Genomic DNA, 22,095 nt, shown 5'->3' with positions numbered 1-22,095 from the left:
CTCACCTCTGTCGTCCGGGGACGGCGGGGCGTCCACCTCCGGACAGCGGTCCTGGCAGTCGGCCATGCTGAGGAAATTGTTGGCCGTTGCTAGGCAACCGGTGAACGTGAAGGAGACGCACCGGCCCAGCGCCGAGTCGAAGAAGAACCTGCGAAAGAATCACGAGGTTAAGGTGGAGATGTCGAGCTAGTCGGTGGTCGATGTGTCATAGATGGTTCGCGGATTTTCTTTAAAACATTGTTTGTTCGATCTTGCCGGAAAGAAATGCAGTCCCTCCACACAGAGTAGTAACGTCCTGTCCGGTTAGTGGGCACAGCAGTAGCCGTAATGACTAACTCTCCTCCCTGTGTGGCTCACCTCTCCTCCCTGGTTAACTCACATCTCCTCCCTCACTTGTCCTTCTGGTCAGGCTCACCTTTCCTCGCCGTTTGCCTCACCTCTCTCCCTGTGTAGCCCACCGCTCCTCCCTCACCGACTCATCCCTCCTCCGGCCGTTTGTCTCACCTCTCCTCTCGGACGCCGCAGTTGACGCTGCCGTCCTCGACCGGCGGCAGCAGGCACACCTCCTGAGCGTCTGTGGCCGCGCCCACGCCGCAGCTCAGCAGGCACGCCCGCTCCGTCACAAAGTTGTTCTCGTTACCGCCACAGCCTGCGTACCGGAACCGGCGGCAGCCGCCCAGCAGCGGATCGTAGGCGAACCGCTCCATGGGACGGCGCACGTCACACCGCCGGCCAGGGTCGATCTCCAGCAGACACTGGTCTGAGGGGGGCGGCGAGAGGTCAGCGCTGGGACCTGTAGGGCACTTCAACGGCATGCAAATACTGCATTGTCAGGAGTGAATATTTGGATGGAAAGGTTTAGATTTTCATGATAAACTGACACGCTATTTTTGTTTGTTGCTCATTGATCAATACTGAGCATAAACAACCATGAACCCACTTAGTTCAATGGCGAAGAAAATAGCGGGTCTGTGAAGTAATCTGAATGAACGGCCGGCTGAACACTGGACAGCTCACTGAATGATGACTGTTCGGTATGCGAGTACCTTTGGGCTGGCAGGTTTCTCGACACTCGGCTCGCGTCATGAAGTTGTTTTCAGTCTCCTCGCATCCAGTGTACGTGAACGGAATGCAGAATCCCCGGTTGCTGGAATACCTGTAAAAGAGATAACATTTTATGTCACCTGCTGGGCTGCTGGGTGCTCAATGCTCATCCTGTGGCGTTCCTCGTTCTGACTGCCTTCCCGTCCCTGGTCCTGATCTAGCCCTACTCCCGGCCCTTCCTGAACCCAGTCCAGACGGCCGGCGCCACTCACGTGTATCGTTTGCTCTGGACGCCGCAGCCGCCGGCGTCGGACGGTTTGCGTTCGGCCTCCTGCCGGCAGCGCTCGGGCACGGAGGGCCCCGGCGGGCTGTGGCCGCGCCGGCGGCACGTGTCCGTGCACTGGCGTAGCGTCAGGAAGTTGTTCTCGGTGGCGCCGCAGCCCGAGTAGCGGTAGGCGCGGCACACGCCCGTGGCCGTGTCCCAATAGTAGCGCTGCTCCTCGCGCCGGCACGGACGGTCGCCCGTCTCCGGCGGCTGCCGGCGGGGGAGAGGGTTACATCGGCACTGTCGGTCGGTATAGGGGCGGTGAGCAGGTGGGAGAGAGGGTACAGCGTTCGCTACGGTCGGCACATTCGTTGATAGTTTTTGCAGTTGGTGATGGTCTGAATTCATATTCGATTCGTACCGAGACTATTTGCCTTACTGCACAGTCCATCCTTAGGCTTTTGTGTGCACTGTCATCCATTGGCCGCCGAACGAACTAAGGTGTTCCCCGGCACAGTCTACCTCACAGGCGTTTACATGTGCTGCCATCTAGTGAACACTGAACATACTACAGATGCCGTCCGGCAGTCTACCTCGCAGGCAGTTACATGTGCTGCCATCTAGTAGACGCTGCGAAAACTATAGGTGCTCCCCAGCGTCACCTCGCAGGCACTTACATGTGCTGCCATCTAGTAGGCGCTGAACAAACTACAGATGCTGTCCGGCACAGTCTATCCTACAGGCGCTAACGTGTGCTGCCATCTAGTAGACGCCGAACAAAATATATGCGTTATCCGGCACAGTCTACCTTACAGGCACTTACATGTGCTGCCATCTAGTAGACACTGAACAAACTTTAGATGCTGTCCGGCACAGTCTACCTCCACGGCGCTTTATTGTGCTGCCACCTATTGATTTTCGAACAAACTACACACGCTTACAGGCAGTCTGCCTCCGAAGCTTTGATTCGTGCTGTCATCTATTGGGTAGGAATGAGATACAGCTTCGCTCTCGCCATAAAGCGGATGGAACTCATCACTAAATCGGTGTTTCATGGTCGGCATTCATTATTTCTTTACTTTTCCATCGTTTCAAAGAAGTCATTTTTGTCTACTAGCCGTGCGCCTGGGACGGCCGTCCCGGGCTGCTGGTCACCCACCTAGTGACACAACGCGTTCTCGGCAGATTGTCCGTCTCTCGGCACGTCGTCACCCACCTGGTTGCAGATGTTCTCGACGGGTGATCTGGTGACCCACCTGGTTGCAGAGGTCGTTCTCGGTGGGTTGTCTGGTCACCCACCTGGTTGCACAGCTCGTTCTCGGCTCGGCGGTCGGTGTCGCAGCGCTCCAGGCAGGCGGCGCGGCTGGCGAAGTTGTTGCCGTTGCCGCCGCAGCCGCCGTAGCGGAACGTCTCGCAGGTGCTGCTGGTGGGGTCTCTGTACCAGCGCGTCTCGAACCGGGTGCAGCGGCCGGCGTCCGGGCGCAGCGTGCACACAGACGGGTCTGCCGGGGGATTGGTTCATAATTGTGATTTCTCGACGCCATTTTTCAGCAATTTGTGACCTTTGCCACAAAATGTGACAGCATTTTCAAGTATACTCTATCGTGTAGCATCACCAACCGCTCCGCCCCAGCTCTCTGGGCCCCCCACTTACCTTGTCTCCCGCTGGAGCCGCACTGCTCCTCGCACTCGGCCACGGTGGAGAACATGTTCCTGCCTCTGTCGCAGCCGAAGGTGACGAAGGAGCTGCACCGCTGCTCGGCCGCGCTGTAGGTGTACATGACCTGCCGGTCTCCGCCGCGACAGCCGCGGATCGGCTCCGGCGCGGCGCGACAGAACGCCGGCGTGTCGCCCGTGTCCGGAGTCTCTGCGGGACGACCGGCCGTCAGAGGGCACGATTAGTGGTTCAATTATCTTATCAGATTTGTTTCAAACCGGCTGATAAGAAACAAAGATTTGTGGATCTTTTTTTAAGTTTGCATTGCCATGGCTAACAGGTAGGCTGACGTCGATCCATCGAGGTTATTACGATCCCCATCAATGACCCGTTTCCCTTCACTGGTATATCGCACCTGTCGGGTCGCGCGGGTCGCAGGTCAGCTCGCAGCCGGCCCGCGTGTCGAACAGGTTGCGCGTGGTGCGCTCACAGCCTACCGACTGCATGGACAGACAGCGGTCGGCCGAGCGGCTGAAGTAGTACTTGGTCTGGCGCCTGCCCGGCCGGCAGTTGGACAGACGCTCCGGCTCTTCATTGCAGAACTGCGGACGGTCGTCGGTGTCCGGCTCTGTGAGACACACAGCGAAGGTGAGGGGTTGACGGAGAATTGTAGAGTGAGCGGCACTTTTACACGGTTGGCAGTTACAGAAAAATATGCCAATTTTTATCCAAAAGTTCTTAACCCGCGCCCCACTGGGGGGCTATTTATAGCCCCCCCCCTCCCGTTTTTCTGCAATAACTTCCAAACCGCTTGACGTATCGACGCAAAACTTTCAGTACCTTAGGCTGCATCAATTTGACACCTTGTGTCAAAATTTGAACTTCGTACCTACTATAGGTCGGCCGGAAATGACGTCAGAGTGACGTCATGTTCGGCCGATTTCGACGCAAAATATTGAACCACGGCAATCGCTCCCAAGAGCTCAGTTTTTAAGCTAGATCCAATTTCTTTGCATGAGTGGACTCAGAATAGACTGCGCTATCAAACTGCTATCTCGGATTTTCAAAATTTTGAAAATTTTGAAAATTTAATATAATAATATCCAAAATTTATATTTTTACGTTTTTTTTTTAAAAAAAAATTGACTTTTCGAAAAAACCGGAATATATGTGATAGACCGTATTATTATGACTAACTCTAGCAAGTTTTAGCTAAATATCTTCAAAAATGGCCAAGTTTTACGCATTATTGCAAAAAAAATCACAATTAGGTATTAATTTTTCAAATCAATTTTTCAGCACGTATTTGACATCGTACGCCAATATAAATAGCACCATCGTGTTCCTGAGCTCAAATTGCATCCAATAGACACCTTTTTTGTTGAAAAATTTTAACTTCAAAATTTGACCTTTTTTGACCTGAAAGTGACCTAACATAAGCTAAATTCAACTCAAAATGACCTCGAATGACACAGACGACATCAAATTCGAAATCTCTGACCTAAATGGACCATAAAACATGTGTCACGTGACCGACGCATGATATAATATTTTCGTGACCTGTGATGACCTGACCTTGACCTGAAAATCAAAGTACAAGTTTGGTACCCTCAGGGTAACTAGAGCATCTGTTCCCGAGTGTGTGATCCAAAAATGAGCCTGATTTGACTTGTAAGACGGCGGCCAGAGCCCAAAACGTGAACAAGCCAAAATGCTAATAATTTTTACTTTGACCTGACCTGTGACGTCATCGGTGACCTCGAGGTCAATGAAATTAGGTTTCGCTCGACAGTTTTTCCGGGGCTATCAGACGATGTTTGAATTTTGACGATCGGCCCAGTAGTTTCGGAGTTAGGAGGGGGGGCTATGAATAGCCCCCCCCCCCCCCAGTAGGGCGTGTTATACGCAGACCCCAGTGGGGCGCGGGTTAATTGTTGTTTTTATGTTGTTGTTGTTGTTTTATTTTTTACAGTGAACTGCCATTCCTGTGATATTATATCTCTTTTTTGCATTGAAATGTCGTATTGTTAAGCCCCCCAAAATGTTAGCGACAACCCGATGACAGGCCATCGACAGACCGACCTCAACGACAAACGGCCACATCTTCCTTCACTCACCCTCCCCGCTGCCACTGGGCATGCAGTCGGCCATGCAGGCGCGCCGGCTGGTGAACATGTTGCCGCCGCTGTCACAGCCGTCGTACAGGAAGACATCGCACGTGCCGCGCTCCCGGTTAAAGTAGAAGCGCTGTTCGGTGCGTGCACTGGGCCGACAGCCGAGCAGGCGCCGCGGCGGCCGGAGGCAGTACTCTGGGGTGGTGTCGACTGCAGGGGTGGTGCATGGGTCAGTTGGGAAGCTCAGGGCAGGGATCTGGCGCCGCGGCGGCCGGAGGCAGTACTCCGGGGTGGTGTCAACTACAGGGGTGAGTTGGAGGTCAGATGGGGAGCTCAGAGCGTCTGACAGGGTGGACGGAGGCAGTACTCCTGGGTCATGTCGACTGCAGGGGTGGCCTGCAGGGGTCAGATGGGCTCAGAGGTTAGATGGTGGGAGCTCAGAAGAAACCATAGGACTGCTCTAAAACATTGAGCAGTGATGTACTGATTCGGTTTTTAACACGATTGAATGCGAGCAGGGATGCTCTTCAGACAGACAGTATCAAGCTCATTTTGGTGACCCGTTAATAATCAGCTATGGTATGCACAAGCAAACGTGAGCTAGAAACGCACGGCACGCGCGCTTTATTTGACTGACCCCTCCGTCACTCACTGGGCTCGGTGGCGTCGCCGCACATCTGGCGACACTCCTCCTCTGTCTCGAAGTTGTTGCCGTTGCCGTCGCAGCCCGAGTAGAAGAACTGCTGGCAGCGGCCGGCGCTGAACGCCCAGCGCCGCATGCGGGCCTTACAGGCGCTGCCGGGCTGCACCGGGAGACGGCAGACGTCCGTGGCCGGTCCGCCCTCCCCGCTGTCTCCGCCGCCGCCGGAACAGGCTCGCATACAGGCCTGCCAAACGGGTGTCAGGGTGAGAATAGCCCGCCGGTTTGGTCCTTTTGCATTCCAGAAAGCTTTCAGACTCGTGTCAGAATGGATATAGCGATCAGTGCTGTAGTTCTAAACATACTCTCCAGGTAGCTAACTGAGGTTGGGGAGTTGTGGCCAGGATCCCGATTCCAGACGTCTCACCTCTCTGGATGAATACTTGTTGCCGCCGCTGAGGCAGCCCCGGTCGGTCAGTGTGAGGCACGTGTCCCGGTTCGGCACGTAGAAGTATACCGTGCGCCGCTCGCCGGGTACGCAGTCGAAGATGGGCCGCGGCTCGACGGTGCAGCTCGGGTCCTCGGGCCGCGGTGTGGTCGGCTCGGCGCGACAGGCGCGCTCACACTCTGACCGGCTCGAGTACATGTTCTGACCCACCTCGCAGCCGTAAGAGTCAAACGACTCACACCTGTGGGGAACGGAACGACGAGCAGTTGTGAAGAAAAGACGGGGTACCTCTATGTTTCTGATTGAGACTCAGACGTCAACTCATTTGCTGAAATGACACTGGCTGTATGAGTTCTTTGGCCGTTTTGGTCGGAAGGCGATGCAAGCCCAACAAACTCAGATTATGTATCATCAGCGATTTCATCAAGGTCAAGCACACCTGCCGCCCGCTGCCCCACCTGAGCGTCTGCGCGTTGAAGGTCCAGAGGGGCCGGGTTCGCTGGCGCGGCTCGCAGAAGTCGTCCTCAGCGGGCGGCTCGAGGCACGTGTCGGGCACATCGCCGGCGTCCTGCAGCGCCATGCCGCGGCACGAGCTCAGGCAGTCGCGCAGCGTGGCGAAGTTGTTTGCGTTGCCGCCGCAGCCGCCGTACTCGAAGGGCTGGCAGCGGCCGGCGCGCTGGTCGTAGGCCCAGCGCCGCTGGCGGCCGGCGCACTCGCCCCGCTCCGCCGGCAGCTCGCAGACGGCGCGCGCCGCGAACGGCACGGCGCACTCGTCCCGGCAGGCGGCCGCCGACAGGAAGCTGTTGCGCGCGCCGCAGTCGCCCTCGGGCCGCGCCAGGCAGCGCGCCGCGCGCTGGTCGAAGTAGAAGGAGCGCACGGCGCGCTGGTCGCGGCGCGGGCTGTCGCGGCAGGCGCCGGCGCCGGGCGCCAGACAGCGCGCCGGACGGTCGGCGGCCGGCTCGCAGCGCCGGCTGCACTCGGATAGCGTGATGAAGTTGTTGGCGTTGCCGGAGCAGCCGCCGTAGGTGAAGGAGCGGCACTGGCCCCGGGCAGGGTCATAGTAGAAGCGCGGCATGCTGGCGAAACAGGGCCCCACTTCCGGCGGCAGGGAGCACACCTCTGCTGGCAGACAGAGAATAAGATGGGGTCAGGCCTATCTGCGAGGCTGATCATCAAATCAACCAGATCCATTCAAGTGCGTGAATAGACAATAGACTAGACATGTTGAATATTTAAGTATTTCTGTATTTAGAAGAGAAACGGCTTTTTGCTCATGCTTTAATCGACACAAAGATCCGAACTTAAGAAGCGCTGACTTCATCTGACGTTGCGGATGACTTTTTTCTGCTCCGGTGCATTGTCCGGCCGTTCTATCTCCATTCCAACCAAGTAACGACTCTCAGCATCAAACTTCTAGCGAGCCATCCATTACACCCACCCAGCCGCTCCCGACCCGAGCCCCCTGTGCCCCGGACTCGACTGACCGTCGGTGGACGGGTCGGTGGACGTCTTACCGTTTGTGGACGGGTCGGTGGACGTCTTACCGTCGGTGGACGGGTCGGTGGACGTCTCGGGGGTGGTCGGCTCCGTGCCGGGTGACTCGGCCGGACACGACAGCTCGCACTCGGCGCGCGTCTCGAAGTTGTTGTCGTTGCCGCCGCACCCGCTGTAGATGAACTGCTGACAGCGGCCCTCGAACTGGTCAAAGTAGTAGCGGAACACGCTGCCGGCGCAGGGGCCCACCAGCGAGCGCTGCCGGCAGACCTCACCTGCGGAAAGGGGACAGAGGGGTGTCAGGGGACAGCGGAGGGGTGTCAGGGGCCCGCACTCCACCAGTAGGCAGGAGAGAGGCTGTCAGCCTCACTTGCGGGCGGGGTACAGAGGGGTGTCAGTGGTGTTGTCACTGAGCCGGTCATTCCATGTGCATGGAATTGCGCCGTGCCACTGCACCTCTTCAGGCACTCCCTGCTCTCACTCACTGGGCACGGGAGAGGGCGCGGTGGGCGTCGTGCCGCTGCACCGCTCCAGACACTCGCCGAACGAGGCGAAGTTGTTGGCGTTGCCCTCGCAGCCGCCGTAGGTGAACCGCTGACAGCGGCCCGACGACGGATTGTAGAAGTAGCGGTCGATAGCGCCCGAGCACGGGCCGGCGTCCATCGGCATTGTGCACATGTCTGAAAGAACGGGAAAGATCGTCAGCCAAACTGATGCTGAGCTGCCTTTAAAGCTGGCTAATGAAAGCTTAGAAGTGCAGCTTTGTTGAGTCCGCCCCTTCCTTCCTGCTCGCTGCAGGCCGCCCAGTGTCGCTGGTAGCTCACCGCCGTTGCCCTGCTGTTCGGTGACGCCGCGGCAGAGCTCCAGACACTCGCGTCGGCTGGAGAAGTTGTTGTCGTTGCCTCCACAGCCCGTGTACTCAAACTCCGAACAGGTGCCCGTCTCCGGGTTGTAGGTGTAGCGGCGCAGCAGGCCCAGGCAGTTACCGGGCGAGGCGGGGGTCGCCAGACACACCTCTGTTGAGCAGGGGAAGAGTCATAGTCGGTCACAGCAGGCTCAGGCAGTCACCAGGCGAGACTGGGATTGCGACTCGACAGTTGAGGTTCAGACTGCCTTATCATGCGTTTTCCTTTAGACTTTTTACCGACGGGGGCGATGAGAATATCTGCTGATCTGTCAGGCTGAATTCCTGACAGGCTGAATCACTGATAGCATCATAGATAGACCTGTCCTGTCTTCCTGTAATACTAACCTGTCTAGTTCTGTCACTGACCTGTCTGGCCATCCCCCACTAACCTGTCTGGTTGACGGCGCCGGCCGGGCAGCTGCGCTCACACTCGCGCAGCGTGGCGAAGTTGTTGTCGGTGGCGCCGCAGCCTCCGTACAGCAGTCGCACGCACCGGCCATCCGCCACGCTGTAGTAGTAGCGCACAATGCTCTCCGAGCAGGCCCGGCTGTCCGGGTGAACCGGCGGCGCCGAGCAGTCGACGGCCGACTCCGGCTCCGGGCTCTCCGGGCCCACACCGCGGCACGTGCTCATACACTCCCGCATCGTCTGGAAGTTGTTCTGCAGCGGGTGGAGAGCGGCGCTGGTTAACGGAATGTAATGTGCATTTGTGAATCTGACTGCACCCATCTGACTTCGAGTATGTATTTCAAAGTTAAAAAAAAAAGAATGTGCCAGAGCAGAGCTGACATAAGTTCACTTAACAGTTAACATTCATGGATCTTTTGATTGCCGACTAGTGAGGTTGCAATGGTCCCTTGGGCTACTCCTATCACTGACCAAACTCCTTCCAGAATAGGAGTCCGTGCGCAGGCTGTAGACTGCCGCGGCCGGATCAATCTGTGTACATACGTACCGCGTTACCGCGACAGCCGCGGTAGATGAGTCGCCGACACCGGCCCGAGTCCGGTTCGTAGTAGTAGCGGTCGATCTGCGCGTCACATCGGCCCGGGTCCGGCACCAGACGACACACGCGCTCTGCCGACAGACGGGCGCCGTGACGTCAAAATGACGTCATCTCGGTGAGCGCCGCCACGCGAGGTGAAGCGAAGCAAAGCAAAGCCAAGCGGAAGAATTGAGTGGTTAGGCGTTCAAATAAAGGCAGAAATAAACGGTGTGGGTGGTGAAACGTTGAAACTAAAGGTAGATGCTACTACAAGCAGTTAACTTTTTGATATAAAGACGAGATTGATCTGCTTAAACCTTCTTAACAGCACCATGCTTATATCTGAAAATGTACAGGTCTCGCGGGTTTTAGCGGTAGGTTTTGCACCTAGAAAATTTAGTGTACTTCAGGCTGTATCTTCGTCGTCTTAACTCTCGCCCGACGAGGGGGGGGGGCTGATGCAACCCCCCGCGCCGCCGAATTTGGCATACCCTCTGGGGCAATATTTTCGCACCTTTCCTGAAAATTTGAAGTCCCAGTCTTTTCAGGTCAGGTCACCAGGTCACAAATATTGGTACAAGGTCAGGGGAAAATTGGACTAGCTTAGCGACAACTGAATTCCAGAGGTCACTAAAATTGGTAACAAAGTATATCATTCGATGCGCACGGACGTCCTGAGTTCACTGGTGCTTTTATTTTTGCTCTATCTTTACTAGGTAAAAAGTTATAAGCGAAAAACTTTAAACATGTTTTAGCAAAATCTTTGCACTCTTACCCCCCCCCAAAAAAAAACCTAAATATTGACTTAGAGTCACCAAACTTTCACAAGGGCGAGATCTCCTATGGATTCGCCTACCCTGTAAATTTGGCGTTTCTAAGTGCCATAGGAGCCAATCGAGAGGAGGGGTCGTACCAAACCAACCCCCCCCCCCCTCACCGTCCGTGTTATGGAAAAGGCCCTCGCCTGGCGAGGGTTAAGCTTTTATGTGTTGAAGATGCGATCGACTTGTTGGTTCACAAGCCGGCCATAATCGTGTAAAATGGCTTCATCGTAGATTGATTAGTTTCTGAGATATAACCGGAAGTGTAAAAGTACAAAACCATACTGCTTAATCTCGCGATAGCCGTACAATAGCTTTTCTATAAGCAACATGGGCCTGTCAGAAGGCAAAATCGTGGCTAAGTACCGGTAAATAAGCCATGCTTTGTGGGAGTCGCCATTCATTAAAATGCTGAAAGATCGCCCTTCCTGTCCGCGCCGGATAGGCGGATAAGCATCGATAAGCATCACCCACTTCAAGTTGAGACCGTGTAGATCGAAACTTATTGCGACAACTCCGGCTTACCGTGCATGCATACCGCACCTTTGTCCTTTACACATGCATATTGCCAGGCTGTTACATGACGAGTGAACGGATTTCTCCTCCATTTCACCGCATGCATTAGTGAACATCACGGCTTCCGTCGATGACATTCCTGTCCCACTGTGAATTCCATGAGACAATCAGTCCATGCAAGCTGAAGAAAGCGTGCAAATGTTGTCGACATCTGGAAAGAAGTACACCTCAGCCGATTAAAACAGATGTATCATTCACAGCAGGCTCTTCTTCCTCCAGCTCACACCCTGTGACCGTCAGGAGACGGGTCTCCTGACGGCTGAGTCGCAATGTGCGGTGCAAAAGCCAGCAGTGTGGCGGTGCTTACCCGCGCTGAACAGCTGCAGACCAAAATTCATCAGCAACGCACCTGCCGGCTGCTGGGCCGGGCCGCTCAGGCAGGCGCTCTCGCACTCAAACACGGTCCGGTAGTTGTTGGCCGTGGCGCCGCAGCCGTCGAAGATGAGCCGCTCGCAGCGGCCCGTCGCCTCCGAGTACGAGTAGCGCTGCAGCTTGGCGCCGCAGAAGCGTGAGCCCTCCTCCTTGGGCGGGCCCGAGCACGGGTCGGCGCGTGGCTCCGGACGCCGCCGGCCGCACGACTCCGCGCACGCGCGCCGGCTGACGAAGTTGTTGGTGTTGCCCTCGCAGCCGCCGTAGAGAAACTTGCGGCAGCGTCCGACGATGGGGTCGTAGTGCCATCGCACCAGCTCGGCCTTACACGGGCCGGCCATGGGCGGCAGGCTGCAGACGTCTGTCTGAGGGGAGGCGCCCTCCATGCGGCGGCCGCGCACCTCCAGGCCGCTGAGCACGTCTGCCTCCTGCTCGGGGACGTCCTCGGGAGGCGGGCGGCACGCCGACACGCAGGCCGACAGCGTGACAAAGTTGTTCTCCGAGCCGTCACAGCCCGAGAAACGGAACGCCCTGCAGCGCGCCGTGGGCTCGTCGTAGTAGAAGCGGAGGACGCTGGAGCTGCACGTGCCGACGAGCTTGGGCGCCCGGCAGGTGGCCGGCAGCGGCGCCAGCGAGGCGTTGCTGCTGCAGGTGCCGTGGCAGTCGGCCAGGCTGAGGAAGTTGTTGAGGTTGCCGCCGCAGCCGCCGTACAGGAAGCGGCGGCACGCGCCCCGCTCGGCGTCGTAGTAGAGTCGCGGGCTGTCGGCGCCGCAGGAGCCCGGGTCGGCCGGCAGCAGGCACGGGTCGTGGTCCTCGTCCTCAGGCATCGACTCCCGCACCCGCTCAGCCATCGCTGTCGGCAGAGGACCGTCAGCGTCAGCGGCCACCCTCGGACCTCCCAGTGGGCGAACTCGGGCTAACCCGGCATCGTCTCCCGCACCCGCTCAGCTATTGCTGTTCGCAGAGGATCGTCAGCGTCAGCGGACACCCGCACTCTCAGCGGACCAACTGTTACGTTCTGGGCGTTCATTAATTTTGCTTTATAACGAAAACTTTTTTCAAGCGCAGCATTGTCTATTCACTAAACAATAAACATTGCCTAAATTTATATGATAATACAGCTGAATCAATGCCTTCTTATCATTTAGTTTGATCTAATGACTGCGGTCGTTTACCTCTCCTGACCATTCGTCACGTAAGATGCATTCCTGACTATCCCTGGGAAACAAAAGCTCCTCACGCAGCCACTTTACCATGGTGGAGACCGCTGCGCTCGGGCAGCTGCTGCGGCGGGTGGACGGGGAACAGCGGCCGGACGCCCTCGCACTGGATCTGACAGGCCAGTTGGGAGGTGAACACGTTTCCGTCTGGCTGGCAGCCGGTCCACTCGAACGGCCGGCACCTGCCGCGCGTGGGCGCGTCACCCACCGAGGTCACATGGGAGGTCATCGAGGGGTCACAGCAGGTCACAGGAAGACAACGAAATGTCATGGAAGGTCACTGAGGGTGACAGAAGACTACTAAGTCACATGGGGTCTAAAGGGTCACGAGAGGTTACATAGGGCCTCACGTAGGGAGGGGTTCCCAGAAGTCACAGAGATCACAGTGCTCAGGAGGCCATCACGGTCACGGAAGGTCACCAGTGGGTCACTAGATAACACCAAGCGTTCATTAGAGGTCACAGTAGTCACGGGAGACGACGGGAGACTGCGCATTCCGAACTCGCTCGACGCTCGGTGTGTTTGCCGACTCACGGCAGTTACGCCGTACCGTGACGTGCTGGCGGAGTTGATGTCGGCTGAGGTCACCGTGCATCCCCAGCAGTGTGCAGCGCGCCACCCCGCCCCGGTCCGGGAGTCCCGACCACCCCGTGACGGTCCCACCGTCACGTGACGGCCGGCGTCACACTCGTCACGGCTGCGCATCGTTCGCCTCGGCCGCGCCGTCATTGTCTCGCCCAAGGCCGCCACTGGGGCGTACTGCCGTGACGGTGCAGTGGTGGCAATTGGTCGGGTCATTGCGTGTGATGTGGTGGGTGAGGTCAGGTTACTGCCTATGGGGTGGTCAGGTCAATGAGTATGACGTACTTGAGGTTAGGTCACCCCGTATATTGGTTTGAGGTCACTGGTTGCAGGTCACGGAGTCTGGGGTGGGTGAGGTCACTGGTCAGGTCACGGAGTCTGGGGTGGGCGAGGTCACTGGTCAGGTCGCGGAGTCTGGGGTGGTTGGTGAGGTCACTGCGTCTGTTTTAGTGAGGAAGGTCAGGTCACTGATCGGTCTGTGGACTGGGGTACTGACGTGTGCTCTCAGCCCAGGTCAGTGTTCTCTCGGCCCAGGTCAGGGCGCTCTCAGGCCGTACCCCGCCCCGGGTACTCACAGGCCGCTGCTCCGGTCGAAGGCGTACCGCGGCTGGCCGTCGGTCTCTGCTCCGGCCGCACAGGGGCCATCCGGGCGCGGCAGCAGACAGCGCGCGGCTCTCTCCGAGCTGCCGCCTGCAGCGGGAGCAGGGAGGTCAGGTCAGGTCACTGAGGGTCGTGTGCCGGGATCTGCAGTGTGTTGATAGTATGATCGTATATCATTATTTGATAATAGATCGAATATTGCAACAGTACGCGAGTAATGTAGCCGGCGTGGCAGCTCGCTTATGAAAATTTTGCCAATCACCTCAATTCTCATGAACGCAAACCACGCAGTTGATAGTTGTGCGTTGTTTAAACTGCGAACAATGCTCTATCCCGCGGTCAGTCCGTTATGATAGTTCCGCCAGCCTGCTGCTCAGTTTAATTTTGGTCCGGGTTGGACCGAGGTCGCACTGGTGGCCGCCCCCCCCCCCCCCCCGGATTCGGCGACTGTTTGTCATCTAACTGACGTCAACTCAAATGGCCGCCAATTTAGGCACCTATCGCTGGTGATTTATGTGTTGTGGACTGGCGGGCTGGCGGCGGTGGCGGAATAGCCAGGCTGTTACTCACAGTTGTGACAGGTGCACGGATCCATATTCAGACATATAAGGCGGATATCGGGGAGCGCGCGTGATCCCTCTTAGTGGCAATATGCGAGCCGCCGGTAGGGGGGGGGGGGAGGACTCTCCCGGCCAAATCAGTTCGGACCTCGAGAGTCGAGACCACTGTGAGTCCGCTGAAGTCGGTGTCAGCAGTAGGAGCACTATCCCGTAAGGGTGTACAATGTACATACTTGTTTTCACAATTGATCGAGGTTTTATCGCACTGACGTGGAAGCCTCTGACACCGTTTTGAGACCTCTTTGACGTTAGTGGTCTTTTATCAGTTCGAGCCTCTCGCTGGGCAAGCTAGTAAAGAGTCACCTCAAATAGGCATGGGCTCTATCCGATAAAGATAGACCCTCAACGCAGGTCGAGACCCCCTCAGGCACATAAATGGGACCCATTGAAACCGCCCTGGATTTTCCTTGACCATGGTTTGGTGTGGGACTGTATACCCAGCGTTCGGTCCTTTAGTGCGAGATTTTCATACTCGCTATGGGTTCATTTCACGATAGATTTATAGGTCATACGTCTCCTGCACAGAGGTTCTCTGAGCTCGCCTCTGCTGCGGGCGGGGTCGGTGACGGAGTGGGGTCGGTTACGGCCCTGACTGCAGTAGCGTGACATGCACGTACAATGTTGATGGACGGTGTGCATCCCTACACCTGCTGGAAACTAAACAGTCCCACCCTGCGTGTCCGGGTTCCACCTGCTGCGCGGCCAAATCACGGCACGACACGAAAAGCACGAGCGAACCGCGTACGAATCGCACCTACCCGAGGCATGCCTTGTTATTAAACGCGTTTGATGCACCTGTTCCATATTCTATCAACAGGTAGCACATCTTTGCGTGCCGGTAACTCGTACACTGCTCAGCTTACGCTATGTGAGTTTAGGGGTTGGAGTGATCGTTATGCCGTATATGCGCTTCACAGTGAGTACATAGACGGGCGCGCTTACTCAGTGTGACGTTCAGCATGGGCAGGATCTCGCCGATGCGGTACTCGCAGACGCTCCTGCACTCGGACCGCGTTCCGAAGTTGTTCGAGTTGCCCAGACATCCTGAAAATGATTACGGGTACATACGGGATATTATCGGCATCATTTGTTAGTGTGCATTTCGCTTATTACAAAAGGATAAATGGTGAGTGACAAAGTAGTTTAATAACGATGTTTTGGTCCTGAAACGGGAAAATAAACGATAATTCAATGTCTTTCATAATTATTAATTAAATAACCAGCGTTTCACGGATATTTTACATTGAAGTCGCTCGCAGAAGATACACAGAATCTGATCGGCTCACCTCCGTAGGAGAAGTCTCGGCACTCGCCGACCTTTAGGTCAAAGTGCCAGCGGCGACTGCGGTCCCTGCAGGGCCCCTGTTCGGGCGGCAGCACGCAGGACCAGGCCGACTGGACGTCTGGGGGAGGACGGGCACCGGCGGCGCGTCACCAGCAGCGACGACTGAAACGGCATTCAGGCTAGCTAGCCGTTCTCTGATTAGATTCGTTGGGTTGGAATTGGAAATGCATTTTACGAATAACTACTGGTGAATCAATGATACATAATTGAGGTCTCGAATGGCTTTGTCAAGTATCGCTGACGGGTAAGCGGAAGGCTACTGCCCGGGTCAGGTCACTGTAAGGGATCAATGCGAGGCTACTGACCGGGGTCAGGTCACTGTACTGGGTCGATGCGCGACTACTGTTGTGTTAAAGTGTATGGCCGCCGCGCGGGCAGTGTACGGCGCAGCCGCGTAGTTGTGACGTCACACGACGTCACGGACCGAGCGCGAGTAGCCGGCAGAATTCTAGAACTTGCGCGGCGCGAGACGGAGACAGCCTTGTATATATATATATATATATATATATATATATATATATATATATATATATATATATATATATATATATATATATATATATATTAGTATATATATATATATATATATATATATATATATATATATATATATATATATATATGTGTGTGTAAATGTATAGGGCTGTAGAATACAGTTGGCTCAGATAACTCGGTGTGTGCAGGTCAGAGAGAGAACCAGCGGTCGGCCCGGAACGACCAGACAGAACATGGCGCGGTCGGTTCGGCTCTCTATCTGCATTATCTCTACCTGAGTTTTACACTGCATCAGCAAGAGTTCGAAATGGAGGGAGACGCTACCGGACAGCCAGACACCGCGGAATCGAAGCCCACGGACATTCAGCTGCTGGTGACGGCGATCTCCCAGCAGCTGGAGGCATCTCAGCGCCGTGAGGATCGCGTTGTGGCTCTACTGGAGCAACTGTGCGTTACGAGCAGTCAGAGCGGGCGACACCATCGCACCGATGATCAAAATGACGGCACAGCAGCTCATTCAGCTGTTTCCGGCCGTTCATCGGATGCTGAACCCAGTGACACGGACCATCCCCGCACGAGTGTCGTGGCCGGCGGCGGCGTGCCGCCGCCCTGCCCCGTCCGCGCAGCGACCGGTGCCACGCCGGGGCGCGGTGACCTTGACCGCGACCTTGCCGCGCCAGCCGGCGCACGGGGGCCCGCGGGCGCCGAGGGGTCGGCCGGTGACCCCGAGAGGTCACGCGCCGGGCCGCGCCTGCCGGCCGCGGGGACGCCCGCCCCGCAGCTCAGCTCATCAGCGTCGCTGAGGGAATTTGAGGTCTGGCGTTCGAAGTTTGAAGGTTACAGTCTTCTGGTTGGACTGGACAGCATGCCACTACCTCAGCAGCGTGCAGCACTGTTTGCTCTGCTGGATGACGACTGGTCTCGGATCGTCCGGTTCAGCATACCTCTTCACGAAGACGCTTCAATTCAAGACATCATCACTGCGATGCAGCATTTTCTACGCCGACAGCGGAATGTCATTCTGGACCGGCGAGACTTTGACTCCAGAGTTAAGCAGCCGGGAGAATTGTTCGACGATTTCTTCTGCTCACTGAAAGAAATCGCCGCGTTCTGCGATTTCTGCGCAGCCTGCGTCGACGAACGTCTGCGAGATAGAGTCGTCGTGGGAGTCCGCAGCGAAGAAGCTCGACGGCGCCTGCTCGAAACGGCTGATCTCACACTACAGTCAGCCGCCGACATCTGCCGAGCTGCAGAGAATGCAGCCAACAGCAGATCAGCCATCGCTGGCCCACCCTCCTGTCTCCAAAAGATGTCTGAGTATCGGAGACGGCGTCAGGGCGGCCGTGGCGGGCGAGCGAGCTCAGTGACCCGACCTCAGGGTGCAGCCGCCCCCACCAACCGCACCGGCAGCCGAGATCGGTGCTCGCGCTGTGGTGCCGCCGCCCATCGAGAGGGCCAGCAGTGCCCCGCCTCTGGACGCACCTGTTTCAAGTGTGGAAATAAGGACCACTTCTCATCGATGTGCCGCAGCCGAGGAGGGTCACAATCAAGACGGCGAGTTTCATCTATCCGTCTCCGCAAGTCGAACTCTATGCCGGCCAACAGGTCCCAGCGCCTGCCAGACATCCACGTTCGAGGCGTAGCAGCTCGTTCCTCGCCCAGAGTCCTGCTACAACTGCATCGACAAGATGGCAGCGTAGAAGACACGACGTGGACGCCAGACACTGGAGCCGAGACGTCAGCAATATCTGCCAGATTTGCCAGGAAGATGGGACTCCAGCCGTTGCAGCCTGCAGCCAGCAGACTCATTGGAGCAGACGGCAAGGAGATGGACTGCATGGGCACCTGTAGCGTCAAGCTTCAGCTCGGAGAAGTGACCCGTGCGGTCGAAGTTGCGGTCGTGAGGCAGCTGAATGGCCCACTTCTGTCATGGCACGATTGCATCTGCCTGGGGATTCTGCCCAGCACGTTCCCGCAGCAGATTTGCGCGGTGGAACGCCAGCCAGCTACGAGGTCAACCACGTCAGGGCGCTCCAAGGATCGAGAGGAAACAAAAGGAGATGAAGCCGCCCAGGAAGACGGCAACCCACCAGGGCCGTCGGCGGCTGAGTCCAGGCAGCCACCCGTCTGGATGCCACGCAGCCCGGCGGCCACAGGCCATGGCGTGCCGACTGCTGCTGAGCGGCGCGAACATCTGGAGGAAACGAAGAAGGCTTTCCCCAAAGTCTTCGACTCTTCTACTCTTCGAGAGATGTCGGGCGGTGAAATGAAGATCGAGCTCACAGAAGATGCCGTTCCGTTTGCCATCTCTGCGGCTCGGAACATCCCGTTCTGCTGGCGTGAGGAAGTCAAGAAGCAGCTCGATGACCTCCAAGAGAAGGGCATCATAGAACCGGTCTACCATCCGACTGAATGGTGTCATCCACTGGTTCCAGTCCCCAAGAGGTCGGCGGACGGATCAGTCTCTGGATGCAGACTCACAGTGGACTTCACCAAGCTGAACAAGTTTGTGAAGAGGCCGACACATCCTGTTCGAGGGACCCACGACGCCGTTGCATCAATCGAACTCGGCGCTCGCTTCTTCACGAAGATAGACAGCAAAGCCGGCTATCACCAAGTCCCGATAAGACGAGAAGACCAGGACCTGACGACGTTCATGACGCCCTGGGGGCGTTTCCGCTACCGACGCGCCGTGATGGGCCTCATCTCCAGCGGCGACGTCTACAACCAGCGTGGAGATCAAGTCCTGGGTGACATCCCACGAACATGCAAGGTGGTGGACGACGTCCTGGCCTGGGACAACGACTACAACGAGCACATCAAGCACGTCTGGAAGATCCTGCAGCGATGCAACGACAACGACATCTCGTTGAACGGCGACAAGTTCGTCTTCGGCGCCGATCACGTCGAGTTCTGCGGATATGAGATCAGTGCGGACGGCTACAAACCAGACCAGAAAAAGACGAGGGCGATCGCAGAGTTCCCACAGCCGGAGTGCATCACGGACCTTCGGTCGTTCCTGGGTCTCGTACATCAGCTCGGCGCGTTTTCGCCGGAGATCTCTGCAGCTGCTGAGCCTCTTCGACAGCTTCTTCGTCCGAAGAATGCATGGGTCTGGTCTGAAGAGCACACCGCCGCCTTCAACAACGTGAAGAAGCGCCTGGTGTCACCGCCAGTGTTGGGATTCTTTGATCCCACACGACGAACCGTGCTGGAGACCGACGCCGCCAGACTGAAGGGCCTCGGTTTCTGCCTTCGTCAGCAGGATGATCAGGGCCACTGGAAGCTCATTCAGTGCGGCTCCCGCTTCCTGAGTGAGACGGAGTCTCGCTACGCTACGATTGAAGTGGAGCTGCTGGCGCTGACATGGGCGGCGAAGAAGTGTTCCACCTACCTCAAGGGGATGCAGAGCTTCGAGGTGCTGACGGACCACCGTCCTTTGGTCCCCATCCTCAACAAGAAGTCTCTGCAAGACATCGAGAACCCCCGTCTGCAGCGACTCCGAGAACTGCTGACGCCGTACAACTTCACCGCCACCTGGCGCAAGGGAGCACAGCACCACGTCCCAGATGCCCTCTCCAGGCATCCTGTGGATCCACCCAGCTCATCTGATGAAGACGTGACGCTGCAAATTGGAAGTCTGGTCACACGGATTGTGGCTGAAGCTGAGGGCGAAGACGGAGGAAGACCCTCACCGTTTGAAGACGTCACACTGACAGCGATACGGGCAGCATCTGAACGCGATCCTGAGCTTCAAGCCCTGAAGGACGTTATCATGAATGGGTTTCCAGACCAGAAGGCTGACACCGACGCTCAGGTCCGCCCGTACTGGTGTGTCAGAGACCAGCTATCTGTTGATGACGGTCTCGTCATCTGTGGTCATCGACTCGTCATCCCAAGATCGCTCCGCAAGAACGTGCTGCAGAGCCTGCATGCGTCACACCAGGGCGAGGTCCGCACGAAGACGAGAGCAAGGCAGACAGTGTACTGGCCTGGTATCAACCAGGACGTCACCAACGTCATCAAGACCTGTGCAGCGTGTCGCACACACCAGACGGCACAGCAGAAAGAGCCTATCCTGCAGGAACAGACACCATCTCGTGTGTTCGAGGCAGCATCCGCCGATTTCTTCCAGTACGCCGGGCGTACCTACCTGGTCTACGTGGATCGTCTCTCTGGATGGCCGTGTGTGAGTGACATGTCACACCAAGCCACTGCCAAGAATCTCATCACAGCTCTACGCGAGATGTTCAGCTACACCGGCGTTCCAGTCGTCCTCCGAACTGATGGTGGACCACAGTTCACTGCCGGTCTCACCAGACGCTTCCTGGAGAAGTGGGGTGTAAAGCACCATATCATTCTCGTCACCCCACTACCCGCAAGCGAACGGTCACGCTGAGGCAGCGGTGAAAGCTGTGAAACGCCTGATCAAGAAGACCACAGCAGACGGACGCCTGGACTGCGATTTGTTCGCAGAAGGCCTGCTCGAGCTTCGGAACGCGCCTCGTTCCGACGGCCGTTCAGCTTCTCAAGTTCTCTTCGGGCACCCGCTCCGTTCTACGGTTCCTGCCCACCACCGCGCGTTCGACCGGCGCTGGCAGCTGCTCGCCGATGAGTGCGACGCGCGTGCAACAGAAGAGAAGCTGAAAACGGCAGAGAGGTACGACTCTACCGCTAGGTCTCTGCCCAGCCTCCGGATGGGTCAGCAAGTCCTGATACGAGACGCCCACACTGGACTCTGGGACCGGACTGGCGTCATCTGCGGAGTCGGCAGCTTCAGGAGCTTCCTCGTTCGGCTCCCGAGCGGACGGCTGTACTGGAGAAACCGCCGTTTTCTCCGTCCTATCCGGCCTCTCATCACTGAACAGCGGACGACGTCACACACGCCGTTGCCAGAGTCTCCAGTACAACAGCAGCGACAGCAGCCGCAGTCGCAACAGGAACGACGACAGCCACCACAGCCGCCGAACCGGCAGCGGTCGTCGCCACAGCCAGGGCAACAGCACCATCCTCAAGAGCCGCGGTCACCACCTCTTCAGGAGCGGCCTCGACGGCAGCCTCATCAGCGGCAGTCTGCTGGCTCACCCCGACAGCGACAGGAGGATCTGTCCCAGCCGACGTCAGCTGAGGGTCGCCCTATCGCCGAGACCAGCCCCGTGACCTCCATGGCCTCCCGTCGGAGCACCCGCGTGCGTTACAGGCCCCAACGTTTGCAAGTACGGTGGGGCACGTGCTCATACTCGTGAGGGGAGGGGAGGTTTCGTGTTTGAGTGATGTGTGTATTGGTGACTGTTCTGAGAAGGTTGTTTTGTTCTTGAGAGGGGAGGTGTTGTGTTAATGTAGAGGTTTGTAGCGGCCGGCAGCTGCTGCCACCTAGCGGCACGGCCCGGAAGTTGTCGGCGCGCGCCGGCGCGGCAGGCGCGGCAGGCAGTCGGCTGGCGGGCCGCGAGCCGAGAGGACGGGGACTGCGGGGCTGCCGATGTGTGTGTACAGTAGGTCTACTAAAAAAGTCCCCCGCTCCAGAGGCGGCCGGCCGGCCGAACCCCCGGATTCCAGCCCCGACTCTACTGCGCAGGTTACGCGACACGGGTCAGGTCGCGGCGCCCGGCGAGTGGGTCAGTTGGCGGCGGCCGGCCGTGGAGTGAGGACGCCGTGTGTGGGGCGCAGAGATGCCGCAGTGCAGAGGAGGGGAAGATAGTGACTCTGCACGATGCCGGAAATGATGCCTTTGTGATCTAAATTAAACACATGTAGACGCAGTGCATATCCTCCCTTGCCCCATTCCTATTTTATCATAATCCTTCAATAATCAATCCGTGATGACCATTTAATGCAAGCAAGCAAACAAAACAACCCGTTTAGCGGCGACATCATCTCGGATAAAAAGCGACAGTGATGATTGGAATAGACTAA

At 57.1% G+C, this 22,095-nt stretch overlaps 1 protein-coding gene and 1 long non-coding RNA gene across 2 annotated transcripts in view; one reads left to right on the top strand and one right to left on the bottom strand.

Moving 5' to 3' along the window:
* LOC122370212 (papilin-like) overlaps positions 1 to 22,095 on the bottom strand; it is a 49,811-nt gene that overhangs the window by 1,331 nt on the left and 26,385 nt on the right. The window contains exons 3-23 of the mRNA XM_043345627.1: positions 15,629 to 15,745; positions 15,285 to 15,386; positions 13,698 to 13,812; positions 12,574 to 12,722; positions 11,259 to 12,173; positions 9,525 to 9,646; positions 8,959 to 9,229; positions 8,487 to 8,678; positions 8,148 to 8,342; positions 7,713 to 7,937; positions 6,627 to 7,287; positions 6,148 to 6,409; positions 5,733 to 5,967; positions 5,084 to 5,290; positions 3,382 to 3,594; positions 2,964 to 3,176; positions 2,609 to 2,811; positions 1,317 to 1,579; positions 1,047 to 1,156; positions 505 to 760; positions 6 to 148 (exon numbers count right to left, since the gene is read on the bottom strand). Coding sequence (XP_043201562.1) covers positions 6 to 148; positions 505 to 760; positions 1,047 to 1,156; positions 1,317 to 1,579; positions 2,609 to 2,811; positions 2,964 to 3,176; positions 3,382 to 3,594; positions 5,084 to 5,290; positions 5,733 to 5,967; positions 6,148 to 6,409; positions 6,627 to 7,287; positions 7,713 to 7,937; positions 8,148 to 8,342; positions 8,487 to 8,678; positions 8,959 to 9,229; positions 9,525 to 9,646; positions 11,259 to 12,173; positions 12,574 to 12,722; positions 13,698 to 13,812; positions 15,285 to 15,386; positions 15,629 to 15,745 — 5,169 coding nt within the window. The remainder of the gene's footprint in view (positions 1 to 5; positions 149 to 504; positions 761 to 1,046; positions 1,157 to 1,316; positions 1,580 to 2,608; positions 2,812 to 2,963; positions 3,177 to 3,381; positions 3,595 to 5,083; positions 5,291 to 5,732; positions 5,968 to 6,147; positions 6,410 to 6,626; positions 7,288 to 7,712; positions 7,938 to 8,147; positions 8,343 to 8,486; positions 8,679 to 8,958; positions 9,230 to 9,524; positions 9,647 to 11,258; positions 12,174 to 12,573; positions 12,723 to 13,697; positions 13,813 to 15,284; positions 15,387 to 15,628; positions 15,746 to 22,095) is intronic.
* Positions 16,550 to 21,509, top strand: LOC122370213. The gene is made up of 3 exons (XR_006254540.1): positions 16,550 to 16,595; positions 17,718 to 17,721; positions 21,454 to 21,509. It is a non-coding gene; the product is annotated as an uncharacterized LOC122370213 (long non-coding RNA).

The sequence above is a fragment of the Amphibalanus amphitrite genome, unplaced genomic scaffold (genome assembly GCF_019059575.1).
Source record: "Amphibalanus amphitrite isolate SeventyFive unplaced genomic scaffold, NRLGWU_Aamphi_draft 001109F_arrow, whole genome shotgun sequence".
NCBI lineage: Eukaryota > Metazoa > Arthropoda > Thecostraca > Balanomorpha > Balanidae > Amphibalanus > Amphibalanus amphitrite.
Note: the sequence above shows the minus strand (reverse complement) of the source record. Positions and strands in the feature narration are given on the sequence as shown.